A 13915-nucleotide genomic window follows, 5' to 3' on the forward strand; every position below is an offset into this window, starting at 1 on the left:
TTGTCATTTTGAGCTGTGCCACATCCATCTCTTTCAATAGGTTTTTTAATTTGACTTCAAATTTTTCAATAAAACTCAACTAACAGAAATTTTAGTCTTGTGGGAAAATTAAACATTTTAGAATTTTCCCATTAAAAATAACTGATCATTCACATGATAAGTAAAATTACATATTTATTTAAAACTACGTATCTTATTAAATGTTTATTTTATTAAAAGTTCACATGATCAATATCAACAATTACCTTTTAGGCCTTGATGAAAGATACTTTCAAAAATCTTAAATTTGTTGGATTAAGAGACACTCTTATTTCTTATACATTTTTTTAGTGTAAAGCTTATCAAAGTATCACTTAAATTTCATTATGAATTTTTATCCTATATTCTCCTACCTTTCTTACTAAAATTATATATATTCATGATATAATTCTACTGTGAAATGCATCTACTGGAAAATCCAACTTAGGTTATGCTAGTCACTTATATTTCTTCCAGTGGCTCAGTAGTAAAGAATCAGCCTGCAATGTGGGAGACCCAGGATTGATCCCTGGGTTGGGAAGATCCCCTGAAGAAGCTAATGGCAACCCACTCCAGTCTTCTTGCCTGGGGAATTTCACGGACAGAGGAACCTAGAGAGCTATGTATGGTCCAGAGGGTCACAAAGGGTCAGACACAACTGAGAGACTAACACACTTTTTATATTTCTCCATTTTTAATTGTTTGATAATGAATGCCACTATTATGTATTGGCCTATTATGTGCCTGGAACTGTCCCTCATCCTTTTGCATGTCAGTTTTAAACTTTATAAAAATCTTATAAAGTATATAGCATTACCCCTTCCGTATTATTATCTCTACTCATTTTTCTGATCTGGAAACCAAGGCTCCAAAGTTACATGAGCCTATCCAAGGGTCGATCTGTATCCAACATCCCACCTTTCCAATTATACCATATCACTCTTCAATAATCAATATCTTTCATTCATTGCCTAACTCATTCACAGAGATTGTATTGATCACCTACTCTGAGCCAGGCATTATGCTGCTCACTGAGACAATAGCTCTCAAGATGCCCTTAGTTTAATGAAAAAGACAAAAACAACGAGCTGTATAAATGGAAGAGTAGTAAAATCTCTAATAAAAAGCAAAAGAGATACGCCTGTGTTAAAATACAGGAAAAAACAGCTATCCACAATACTAACATCATCTCCTAATTATGGAGGACTTTATTCTATGAGACACCACAATCCTGCAAAGTAAGCTTTCTAAAATTATGTCATTTTTTACATAATCACCTTTGAATAGGTTCTATATTTTACAGAGGAGGAGAAAGTTACATTAATCACTCAAGGTCACCCAGCTAGTGAATTTATAGGTTAGAATTTGAACTTCTATCTGCATAAAACTTAAGGTTAAGTAGTGGTGGCCTCCATCTCTGCAGACCCAGGCTAAGGGCCTGATGAAAATACAGGGGCAAGACAACAGACCCTGAGGAGATTAGAATGACAGCAGGAGAAGCTGGTGTGGGATAAATTAAAAGGACCACAAACCAGCAGAGTGGCCCCTTTGTCCTTCATTACAGACATTCGCAGTCCAATAGGAAGCAGGTCCACAGCCTTGGCCAAGGTCAGGCTATCTGTAAAAGATGGTGGAAATAACCTTTCAACACAGGGAAAAGTCATCCTCTTTTACCTTCAACATAAGTACCTCTAATGAAAGTGAAGTTTTCATCTGCAAATCCAAGCCTCAAGTAAAGACCACTTTTACCTGATCCCTAATACCCACACTTATCCAGGGCTTTTGTTGGTGGTTAGGGATCCTGGGGCCTCGTCTCTCCTCCCCTCTGGATCAAAGTAGATGTCGATTCCCAAGGCATCCCCCAACCCTGTGAGAGTGGGTTTAAGTATGCTGGGCCAACAAAGGCCGAGAAGGTCCTCTCTCAGAGACTCAGGGATAATCTCCGAAGATATTAAGAGAATGTGGGGCCAAGACTGACAGTGCCTGCAAACACAACGGTCAGAAATTGGGAGAGGGCTGGTGGGAAGAGTGTCAAAGAGGGTTTTTGGTTTTCAGTTGTGCTAGGCCTTCTTTGTTGCACTCAGGCCCTCTCTAGTTGCCATGAACAGGGACTTCTCTTCATTGTGGCACACGGCCTTCCCACTGTGGTGCCTTCTCTTGTTGCCAAACACAGGCTCAAATGCATTCAGGCTTCAGTATTTGCAGCACATGGGTTCAGCAGTTGTGGCACACGGGCTAAGTTGCTCCGCGGCATGTGAAGTCTTCCCAGGCCAGGGACTGAACCCGTGTTCCTTGCATCGCAAGGAAAATTCTTAACCACTGGACCATCACGGAAGCCCTCACAGAAGTTGTTAACATGAGGTCAATAATCATTCCTTCACTGCCTTGTGACTGCCCTTTCTCCAAGGAATGCTGAACTCTCTGAAATGCTCCAGTATCTACCATTCAGTAGAGACAAAGTAATCATGGAGAACGCTGAGCACCAATAATCTCATCATCAATCATTCCCTCCTCAGTCCTCCTGTGATCTTCTAAAAGCTCAATTTGTAATAAAAGCTATTCACCTCTTAAAAGTCTTCTTCCTCTCTTCTTGTGCATACAATTACATGGTGACACACGGGGGCTGACGGCAATTGGGAGAATGGGAAAAGCCACAGGTGCTACCGATGAAAATACCATCTTACACTTATGAGTCATTTATCGGGAGCCCACAAAGTGTCAGCTGTTGGAATCTTTTGCTAAGATTCCCTGAAAGAGATTCCCCCTGAAATAGGTTTCCTGGAATCTGAAGAACATTATCATCCCGTCTGAAGATCAGTAAGGATATAGGAAAACACATAGTAATTATCTCTTTGCAGAAACCACATGCTATTCTTCAACTCTTTTATCTTTAAGTACATGTGTCTGCAGCACAGCCACGGTCATGATCTCCCTTAACCTGACACTAAGTGGGCAGTTCCTGCACGCATAATGTGACACAGACAGCGGGGAAGGACTTGGGGCTCTCCGAGGTTAAGAGCAGCCGTTCCTATGACTGCTGTTAAGGAAAATAATTCATTATGATGGTGATATTGTAACTGCCACTCAGGTAGTATGAGTGAAAATGCCCCATACCCAGCACCGTTGGGGCTTCCCAGGCGGCACTATGGTAAAGAACCCGCATGCCAACGCAGGAGACATGAGACGTGGGGGAGATCCCCGGGAGGAGGGTATGGCAATCCACTCCAGTATTCTTGCCTGGAGAATCCCATGGACAGAGGGCCTGGCTGGCTGCAATCCACAGAGTTGCAAATAGTCGGACACAACTGAAGCAACTTAGCACACCAGCAGTATACCAGCCTCCTTGCCTCTTCTTAGCAACCCCACAAGGCCGAAAACACAGGCTGTGAAGTCAAGAAACTTGCTCCGATTGATAGATTCTAGGGGGCCAAAGCCAACCGCTAATTCAGGTCTTCCGACTACAGGCCTGTCTTCCCTCCTCACGACTCTGTATTAGCACAGGCTTCATAGGCTCTTTCTTCCTTTTGCTTTAAATTGTCCTCTTTAGGGAATAACTCACTCCAATGAACCCAAGAGGCTCTGTCTTTAAAATCTTCTACTTTCCCTAAGGAGCATCTATGATCAGTGAGCTTATACTCTTTCTTCACTATCTGTATTACTTAGAAACAAAAGTGGGTTTGATTTGTTGGTTTTTCTTTTTTTGCTTGTTGGCCTTAGAAAAATAAAAGTATCTTATGTTTTACATAGATTGAGCATTCAGGACTTGTTTAATAAGTAACAGCAGAAGGAAATAATACAACAAATGAATGCAATTGTTTAAAATCATAATATAAATTATAACAAAACATTTAAAATAATGTTAAGGGTTTATATGTGGGGAGGTTGTATTATTTTTGTTTTAAACTTAGTGGGGAATAACTTTTATTAGAAACTTCGCACAAATCAGAAAAAAGTAAAAATAAAAACATGTTTTAGTTTATGTCCATGTGATGCCACAAGAAAAATCTCACCATCATCTTGTCTGTGCCAAGTCAAAGATTATTTTTCAAACATCTAGATAGAATGTCTGAAGAAATCATAAAAAATAAATTATGTAAACACAATGTTAGTTTATATAAAACAAGCTTTATAAACAAACCTATAATTTGCATAATTGCACTTTGTGAAAGAACATCTATTTACATGACTTTGACCTTTGGCTCAAGTTCTGCCAAAGTTAAAATAAAAATTATAGAAAAGAGAATTTTAATGACTAATATCCTTTTTTCCCCCAATTTCAAGTATTTGTACTTTCAAATAATGTAGGAAACAGTAGAGTTTCAATGTTCTAGATTGAAAGCATTAAATATAAAAGTAACATCTGGACTTCACAAAAGAATACATTTTCTTCCATTTGTATTTTTGGCTGCTGAACAACTTACTGTAGCAAGTTCTTTCAATTAATATTCAGACATGTAGCCAGAGCAGTAATAAGTACCATGGCAGAGAAAGTTGCCTATTAACCCTTCAACTTGTCTTCTGTGCAAAACATTCCATCTGATTTGGGGCTGAACAGTATTTGGATTGCTCTTCGGCACATGTCCAAAATATTCTATTGTTGACATTTTCATCAAGCAGTCTTTAAACTGGCTACTTCTTAAGATGGGTGCTAAATAATTTTAGTTGCATTTTAAAAGGCAAGACAAAACTAAAGGAAAAGCAATAATGACATAAAACAATGACTATTCTGTATTAAATTCTCACAATCTCTACATTTACATATGAGTTACCGATCAGTCAAGAAGTACATTTCCTTGGTTGAAGGTGACTGGAAATATATTTTTCTGTTCTAAAACTAGTGATTTTTGCATAGATCCAAACCCTGAATGATTTGTATCAAAAGCAGATCAACCAGCTTATAACTTGTAACAAAAAAAGCTTCGCATTACAATCTAAAATACCATATCTTAACAAATATTTGGACTCTTGGAAAAGCATTATGATACTTAGGTTGTAGGGTACAAAGGAAATAAGATAGCACTTCCCCTTCTAAGGCTATAAAGTTTGCTAAAATGTGCTAAAGTAACTGGAATGCAAAACACAAAGTGATGTGTACGATAAAAGAAGAAAACCTAAAGAATTAGCTACAGTGGAAACTTCTATAAAATACAGTGATTTTAATTTATCTTGCTACAAGTAACACTGAGAGTGCAAGACCATCCTTTAACTAAACATTAGACTGGGACTTCCCTGGTGGTCCAGCGGTCAAGACTCCATGCTTTTACGGCAGAAGGAACAGGTTGGATCCCTGGTCAGAGAACTAAGATCTCACATGCTGCTTAGCACGGCCAAAAAATATAAATAAAGCTAGACTGTGGAGTTCTTAACATACTATAATCTTCCTCCAAGAATGTCAGAATTTAAATAGCATCTCTGAGGGTAATCTTTACAGGAGTCTAAATTTCTTGGTTTCTAAAAGAAAGAAAGAAAAAAAAGAAACACATGGCCATCAACATATGTGATTGTTGCAACCTCTTGAGAAAAAAAAAAGGGTAGGGTGTGTGTGTGTAGAACTGTTTCCCTCTTTTAGAGCTGCTTGTGTCAGATCCAAAGAACAATGAGACAGGTAAGAGAAGACTGGGGAATCTTTTGGAAAGCAATTATTTGACTTGAGAGTTAGGACATGGAAGATACATTGTGACTGTGGATTTGAAATTAAAGATAACAAAAGGTTTACGCAACAGGGTAAGACTGACTATGCTCAAACAAAAGGACTTTAAGAATAGTTTGCTTTTTAGCCATCATACCCTGGTAGAGAATACACACATACACATGCACACCATATACGTAAAAGCCGCTTGTCAGAGCAAATAAGGCCAGGACAGCATCGAGGATGATTTGCTGAGAAATCAGGCCACATTTAGGAATGCTCAGAACACTCCACTATTTTAGCCCCATCCCCTCACCTATCTGGCCATTCCTTGAGGGCCAGCACTGCCTCTGTAGAGCCATCCTGGATTGTTCTAAGCAAGGTTACATATTTTGTCCTTGGTGCCACCATGACACTGGTACACACCTTGATCCCAGTCTAGCATTAATCACAGATGACTGTAATTATCTATTCACATATCTGCCTCCTTCCCAGATAGTGAGGAACTGGAAGGTCAGGGACGGCAGAACCTAGCAGAGAGCCTGGAAGAACATGTACAATCAGCACTTTTATAATAGATGATTGTGGGCATCTCCAAGTGCCAAAGAAAAGAACTGCACAAGGGCCATAAAAACCACTAACCATTATGCTTATTATTTACTTAATTAAATTTACTTAACTTACATAAATTTATTTATTTTAATTATTCAGAGTAATTAATTTCTTCTTCCTTTCAACAATGATTTACTTGGTTTCCACTGAAGATATCAAGCATCATTCTAGGCACTGAAAGTAACCCAGTCGTGTCCGACTCTTAGAGACCCCACAAACCATACAGTCCATGGAATTCTCCAGGCCAGAGTACTGGAATGGGTAGCTGTTCCCTTCTCCAGGGGATCTTTCCAACCCAGGGATTGAACCCAGGTCTCCTGCATTGCAGGAGGATTCTTTACCAGCTTGAGCCACCAGGGAAGCCCAAGAATATTGGAGTGGGTAGCCTATCCGTTCTCCAGAGGATCTTCCTGACCCAGGGTCTCCTGCATTGTAGGAGAATTCTTTACCAGCAGAGCTACCAGGGGACTAACTTAGAACAGAAAACACACAAAACACCACAGAAAGTTTATTACATTTTAGAGGAGGGTGAGGAAGAGAGAATTTTCTTAAATTATAGGAATGGAATGTCTATAACATTTGGTATATTCTACATGACCTAGTCTCAGCCCTCAAGAAATTTACATTATTTGTTGGTGGAATTAATGCAAAGATAATGAATAACAAAAATACAAGGTGAGTGCTAATTATGTGGAATAGAAGAATTAGGGGTGTGAGCATGCTCTGGTGGCCACTTTGGGCTTAGAGAGATCAACAACAGCTCTCTGGGATTGTGATGGGTTTGGAAGGAGAGGGAGCTGCTGAGAAAGAGAAGGAGAGTCTGGTGTTGCTGGGAAGGGGAACGGTCTGAGCTACAGCAGAAGAGAAAAATGTAAGGCTTGCAGAACAATGCAAAATTCTCCCCTCCTGTACATCTGTTCTCCTCCTGCTGCTATTACTTTCCACCTAATCTCTCAGCTCAAGTCCCCACCTTGGACTCCTCTCTGTTTGCTGGAAGCCTTCAGTCTCCAAGACCTTAAAGGTGCTGCCTCTCTCACAAGCTCTCAGTTTCACTTCTCTCTATTCCCATGACCACCACTGGCCATTTCTGAACCTGACTACCAGAAAGGCTTACCTTGACCATCTTCCCTCTCCAACCCATTTCCCAATGCACTGCCAGGGAGACCTTTCCAAAAGCAAATTTGATTCTATCACTCCTTTCCTAATCATCTTTCATGAGCTCCAGATCACCTACAGCTGGGGTCCCCAACCCCAGGGCTACAGACCTTCCTTTGCATTACTGCCTGAGTTCTGCCTCCTGTCAGATCAGCAGCAACATTAGATTCTCAAAGGAGCATGAACCCTATTGTGGTGAACTGCGCGTGTGAGGGATCCAGGCTTCATTCTTCTTATGAGAATCATCCTAACTATCATCCCCCACCCCATCCATGGAAAACCTGCCTTCCGCGAAACCAGTCCCTGATACCAGCTGGGGACCACTGACCTACAGGGTAAAATCCAAAACCCTTAAAATGTTTGGAGGATTCTTCATGGTGCCACACTTTCCTGGCTCTGCAGACTCGTCATTGCTCTCCTCCACCACAGGCAATACTTGGAACTCCAGACTTTCTGCCTGCCTGCTTCTTCAACACCTGGCCCAGCAGTCTCCTCTGTGCAGCCGTCTCCTGTCCTCCATGGTTGTGGACAGACTTCAATAATAGCACTTACTGCAAATGGCTGGTTCAGTGGAACCTACTCTCTACGGCCAGGACATGCATCTTACTCTCCCCACAACAAGCTCAGCACTTAATCCTCCAACTAGCACAGGTTTGCTCAACTAATGGTGACAAAGCAAAACCGGTACAAGAATCAGATATGCAAGTGACTAAAGGTAAAGTTTGTAGTGAGGGGACAGAGATAGTGCGGAAGATATGTCTATATAAAAATGCAACAGTAAAAGGAAAGCTAACAAAGATACTTGAGAGGTACAGCTGGACCATCGCCTCTCAAAGCTAATAGGCCTCTTCCCATCCATCCCCCACTCCAGTGAAGGACTATTAACCATGGGCTCAGAGAGTAAACTCTACCATAGGTAGTCTGGAATCCAAAGCAGTCAAAAAATGTCACCAGCCCTTTCAGTAAATAAAGATGTTACTGCCATAAACTCATCAACCATTGCAGCCACCCCATGATGAACTCTGAAGGGAATTCAGGATGGAGGGAAAACAGGATACTAGGTCCTAGATAACAGTTAAGATGAATATCAAAGGAATTATTTCAATAAGCCCAGATTCTTGCATTCTCCCATACACAGAAAAGCACTAAAACCTCTAACTTGAGATGTCTGGGTTTTGTGATTAGCAGGAATCTTTTGATGTTCAACTACATGTTTCTTGTTCTTCATGCTTTTAAAGCAAAAAAACTCCTATATATCCTGGCTCCTTCCTTGCCTCTTTAAAACAGTCCCTCAAAGCTACCTGAGAGGCTGTCATCCCAGGCTATGGTCCTCAGTAAGCTCCAGAACAAAACATAATTCTCAACTTGCAGGTCATGCTTTTTCTTCTAGTTGACACAACCAACCATCTAAACAAAAACCTTTTGCCTGAACTATCTGAAGTGTTCCTGATAAGCCTTTTTGGAGAACAAGTTTCTTCCCTCAGCTAAGTCTGAACAATGGGAATGCAAGAAACAAAACAGCATACTAGATATCTACATTCTGACTATAAAAGATATTTCTATTACTTTCTACACCAACAGGAAGAGATGTTAATTCAATTCACTGCTTAATGAGGTGGCAGGATGTGGGGGTAGTGCAGGCAAGGCAGCTAAGGACCAGCACACCAGGCACACAGAACCCACCTCAACTGTGATCTCCATCCGCACCAGTGCAGTAAAGGCCACGACCCAAATACCTCCTGCCATCACTGCCCGGATGTGACATCTGTGGTTCGTTGTTAGAAATGATTTAGAAAATAAGTGGCATTTTGCAAAAATGCTCCCGTGCCATTAGGCTCTTTCACAGACCTCTGGCGATTATTTCATGCTAAACAAGGAAGCAAGCCCTACACTTAAAGCACTCAACAATGCTTTGAAAGTAAGCAGAAACCCACACGTCTAAAAAAATGGGGGACAGTGCAAATCTCAGGCTGCTAGAAGGCACACTTCTAGTAGAAGTATCTAGTTTAAATAGCTTTTCTTTTTGTCTCTTGCCAATTAATTGATGACAGAGTTTTACTCAGGAAATTGCGTCAAAATAACTCTTCTGCTCTGAATTATAAAGTTAATAGCTATAGAGAAGTTTCATAGAAACCTTCAGTAACTGAGTGGGTTTTAAATTATTACACAACTCTCAGTAGTGACAAGTGATGGGAGAAATATGTTAGTCAATAGGTTTAGCAGAGCCCTGCATTACAAAACTAGAGGTAGAGGTTAAAATTATAATCTTCATATCACCAGAGTCTTCTATCCATAGTTGGCAATTATAATTATTTCATAAAAGGTTATATACCATTAGCCTACTTCTGGTAAGCTCTAAAAAAGCTTATTTTACAATGACAAACTTTCCACTGATGTGGTAAACATCTCCTGATATAAAACCACTGCAACCCACATTAAATTTGTATAACAACTCCAGATTGTTGAAACCTGGTATTTGTTGACTGACACAAAATATGTTGACTTGACCCCTATATACAATAAAGTATTAATATCAGTAGACTCTGAAGGGTGGGATGAAAGAAGAATAGAGATGTTTATTTTCTTAAATACACCTACACTGCTTGACTTGATACAACCATCAGGTAAATACAGAATAGCCCAAGTTGGGTTTTTTCCCCCTAAAGTGAAATCTCTTGATGGCATGGTTAACAAAGCTCAGTCTTGCTTACTTTAATTTTTATTTGGGTTTTCACCCTTCTTTATTTACAACTGTCAATGTAAACAGTGACACCTCACTATAACAGGCAAAAGTGTTTTCCTATGAAACAGATTGTGCTAATTTTATTATAACTTTTTAAAGTTTGCTCCTATGATTCATATTTGTATGTAATAAGAATTTGGGCTTCCCTGGTGGCTCAATGGTAAAGAATCCACCTGCCAATGCAGGAGATCCAAGCTCAATCCCTGGTTCCAGAATATCCCCTGGCAAAGGAAATGCCAACCTACTCGAGTATTCTTGCCTGGAGAATCCCATGGACAGAGAAGCCTGGTGGGCTACAATTCACGGGGTCGCAAGAGTCAGACACGACTTGGTGACTAAACAATCAGTACTAGTATACTGAGGAAATTGGGTCAAGCTGGAGGAGTAGAGGGATATGTGCTCATCTTCTCCTGCCTGAGCACCAACTCACAACTAGCTGGTGAACAAGCATTGACAGGAAGACACTGGAACCCACCCCAAAAAAGATACCCCGCATCCAAGGACAAAGCAGAAGACACAACTAAATGGTAGGAGAGGCACAATCACGATAAAAGCAAATCCTGTATCTGTAGGTGGGCAACCCACAAGCTGGAGAACAATAATACCAAAGAAGATTTCACACTGTTGTGAAGGTTCTAGGCCCCACATCAGGCTCTCCAGCCTGCAGATCCAGCCAAGAGACTGGGAATCCCCAGGGAATCTGACTTTGAAGGCCTGCAGGATTTGATTACAGGACCTCCACAGGACTGCAGAAAACAGGATTTACTACCACAGCCTGCTAAACAGTAGTATAAGACCCGGACAGCTGGAGCGACAAGGTGGAAGGGCATCAATCTGCACAGGTCTTGGAAGTCAGAAAACCTGGGTTTGAATCTTAATAAGCTGTGTGAGAAGTTAGGCAAATCAACCTGTGAGCTTCAGTTTTCTCTCCCATAAAAATGAACACATTACTATCTGCTCCCTCCATATGGATGAATACCTTATAAATTATTCTCAAGTAAATGAAAGTATGGAGTATATAATACCTTCTATTCAATTTGGCTTTGGATTTAAATGAGCAGTGCCTACAATACCTAAGATATGGAAAGAGAATAATTATCTGTCTACAGGTGAATGAACAGAGATGATGTGATATGTATAGGTATGCTGCTGCTAAGCCACTTCAGTCGTGTCCGACTCTGTGCGACCCCACAAACGGCAGCCCACCAGGCTCCCCCGTCCCTGGGATTCTCCAGGCAAGAACACTGGAGTGGGTTGCCATTTCCTTCTCCAATGCATGAAAGTGAAAAGTGAAAGTCAAGTCGCTCAGTCGTGTCTGACTCTTCGCGACCTCATGGACTGCAGCCCACCAGGCTCCTCCATCCATGGGATTTTCCAGGCAAAAGTACTGGAGTGGGGTGCCATTGCCTTCTCCATGTATAGGTATACATACATGCATATAGTATGGGATATTAGAGCCATGAGAAAGAAGGAATCCTGTCATTTGCAACAACACAGATGGAACTTGAAGGCATTATGTTAAGTGAAATAAGTCAGAAAAAGAAATACTGTGCAACTTACATGTGAAATATCTTAAGAAGGTGAACTCACAGAAACACTAAAATGAGGGGGAGAGTGGGGAGATGTTAGTCAAGGGTACACTTCCAATTATAAATTGAGTAAATTCCAGGTATCTAAGCATAGTGCTTAAGAGTTAATAACATTGTATCTTATACTTTGAGATTAGATCCTAAATGTTCTCACCACAAAAAAGACATGGTAATTAAACGACATGCTGGAGGTGTTAGCTGTCTGGTGGTGATCATTTTGCAATATATAAATGTATCAAACATGTTTTACCTTAAACTTATGCATTGTTAAATGTCAATTATATCTCAATAGAGTTGAAAACAACAGAAAAATAAATACATGAGCAGTACCCAAAATGTGAACGAAAAACCACACCGAACTCCTAAAATTAAGTTACTACTAAAGTTATTACAGAAGACTATATTAGAATATATTAGAGAAGAGTGTTAGTACGTATGCAGGAACTGTTACGTTATTGAAACTGATCTGGCGTCCAGGAAACTGAGTCGGAGTCTGCCTTGTAATTTAATTGCCAGTCTTCCGGATGGGCTCTATCTGTCATCATTAGATGACAGTGTTCTCTTTAGGGACCTGACTTTGTCTCCACTCCAACTGCTTTCCCCTTCCTCACTTCCTCCCACCCCTTTCGGTTAACTCTTAAACAACTCTCCCTCGGCTCCGTGCACCACTTCTACAGAATTTTTAACCAGAAATAGGGCACGCAGGGCTTCCCCCCCGCCCCGAGCTACGGGGCCCCCTGGACGGGTAGGAAATGCCCAACAGTCCACCCTGCCTCAGGGCTTCCTCCACCGCATCACTTCCCCCGCCCGCGCCGCGGAAAAAGGATCCCGGCCCACGCCCTGCGGACTCAAATCAGTCCCGGGCCGCCCCACCCAGCCCCAGCCCTCCGAACTAGGGCCGCGCGTCTGCTTTCACCTAGATGTGGCTTCAGGCGGGTCACACCCCTGCTCTCCTAACCAGGGCGCGCTCCTTGAACCCCACCCTCGGGCTCGCAGCCCGCGCTGGCTCCCCGGAATCCCCCGCGCCAATTCGAGCCGGAGAGAATGACCCAAAGTTGGTGTCCAAAGTCAAGACTTCCCGCGCGGGGGGGCTTCCCTGTATCTACGATGCCCGATCAGGGCCCTCGTCCCTCGCCCTTCCCGAAAGTGACACGGAGACCCGCGCCTCCCAGGCCTTTCCCGGGGCCGCCCTCTCGCCCGCCCTCCGCGAGCTGAGCCGGGAGGCGGTCGGTCAGCGGCTGAAAGCGACCGCATTGCGGCCGCTGGCGGGCGGCGCGGGCTTCCTTCTGGTCCCTCTGCCCCCGACCTGCTGCGGGTCCCAACAACCTCCCTCGCCGAGAAGGGTGCGGCGCCCACGCGCAGTCCCCGAGTCCTTCCTGCCTGGGCTGAGGATTTCGGGGACGGGCGCCCGGCCCCGCGCCGCAACCCCCCTACCCTGTGGAAACCCCTCGCTCACCGATATCCCCATCTTCTTCGTCGTCCTCCTCCAGCTCCATTTCTAGCAGAACGTCCCTGGTCATCATGGGCATGTCTCCCCCCGCAGCTCGAAACTTGGCGCGAAGTTGGGGGCTCCTTGGAGTCCGGAACTTCGGCTCTCTGACCCGGCGGGCGCCCTGGCAGGGACGGCAGGGCGCGTCTCACTCCCGGCTCAGGGGCCGCTGTGCTCAGTCCGCTCTCGGTGAATCCGGACCCGAGTGGTGCGTCCAAGACAACCTCTGGCTGCCGGAGCCGTCCGGGCCACTGAGCATGCCCAGTGAGCGCCGTGGGTCGCTGCGGAGTGATTGAACTGCCGCGGGTTTAAGAGCTCCCAGAAGGAAGTCAGGGGAAGAGAGAAGGGAGTAGCTGGTATTCACGCTGTGCCGGCCAGTGAACTCGCCGAAGGGGGAGGCGAGAGCGTGGACTCCGAACGAGGCAGCTCTCTGTTTCAAGTTCATATATGGGCACGTCCTGGGCTCGCTTTCTTTGATATCTGCTACGCGAGAGGGGAGAGACGCTGCTGCAGCTCCCAGGAAAGACCCTTTAGGCGAGCGAGTCTGGATGGTGTTTAAAGGGGAAGTGGAGCCCATGGCGGACTTAAAGTATCAATTACTCTGACTCCAAGTGGGGAAACATGTATTCTGTAGGGGAATGGGGAGGTGGCAATTACAGAGAAGAGGCCAAACTCGTAGA

At 43.2% G+C, this 13915-nt stretch overlaps 1 protein-coding gene across 3 annotated transcripts in view; it reads right to left on the minus strand.

Moving 5' to 3' along the window:
• Positions 1–13615, minus strand: part of ANO6 (anoctamin 6) — a 236144-nt gene extending 222529 nt beyond the window's left edge. Inside the window, exon 1 of one of the 3 annotated variants that reach the window (XM_061416383.1) lies at positions 13203–13615. In XM_061416383.1, the coding sequence (XP_061272367.1) occupies positions 13203–13275 (73 nt within the window). In that variant the 5' untranslated portion in view covers positions 13276–13615. The remainder of the gene's footprint in view (positions 1–13202) is intronic. The other 2 variants (XM_061416382.1, XM_061416384.1) reach the window with 2 other exon arrangements.
• Between the last annotated feature and the right edge of the window lie 300 nt (positions 13616–13915).

The sequence above is a fragment of the Bos javanicus genome, chromosome 5, assembly GCF_032452875.1.
Source record: "Bos javanicus breed banteng chromosome 5, ARS-OSU_banteng_1.0, whole genome shotgun sequence".
In the NCBI taxonomy this organism is placed as follows: Eukaryota; Metazoa; Chordata; class Mammalia; order Artiodactyla; family Bovidae; genus Bos; species Bos javanicus.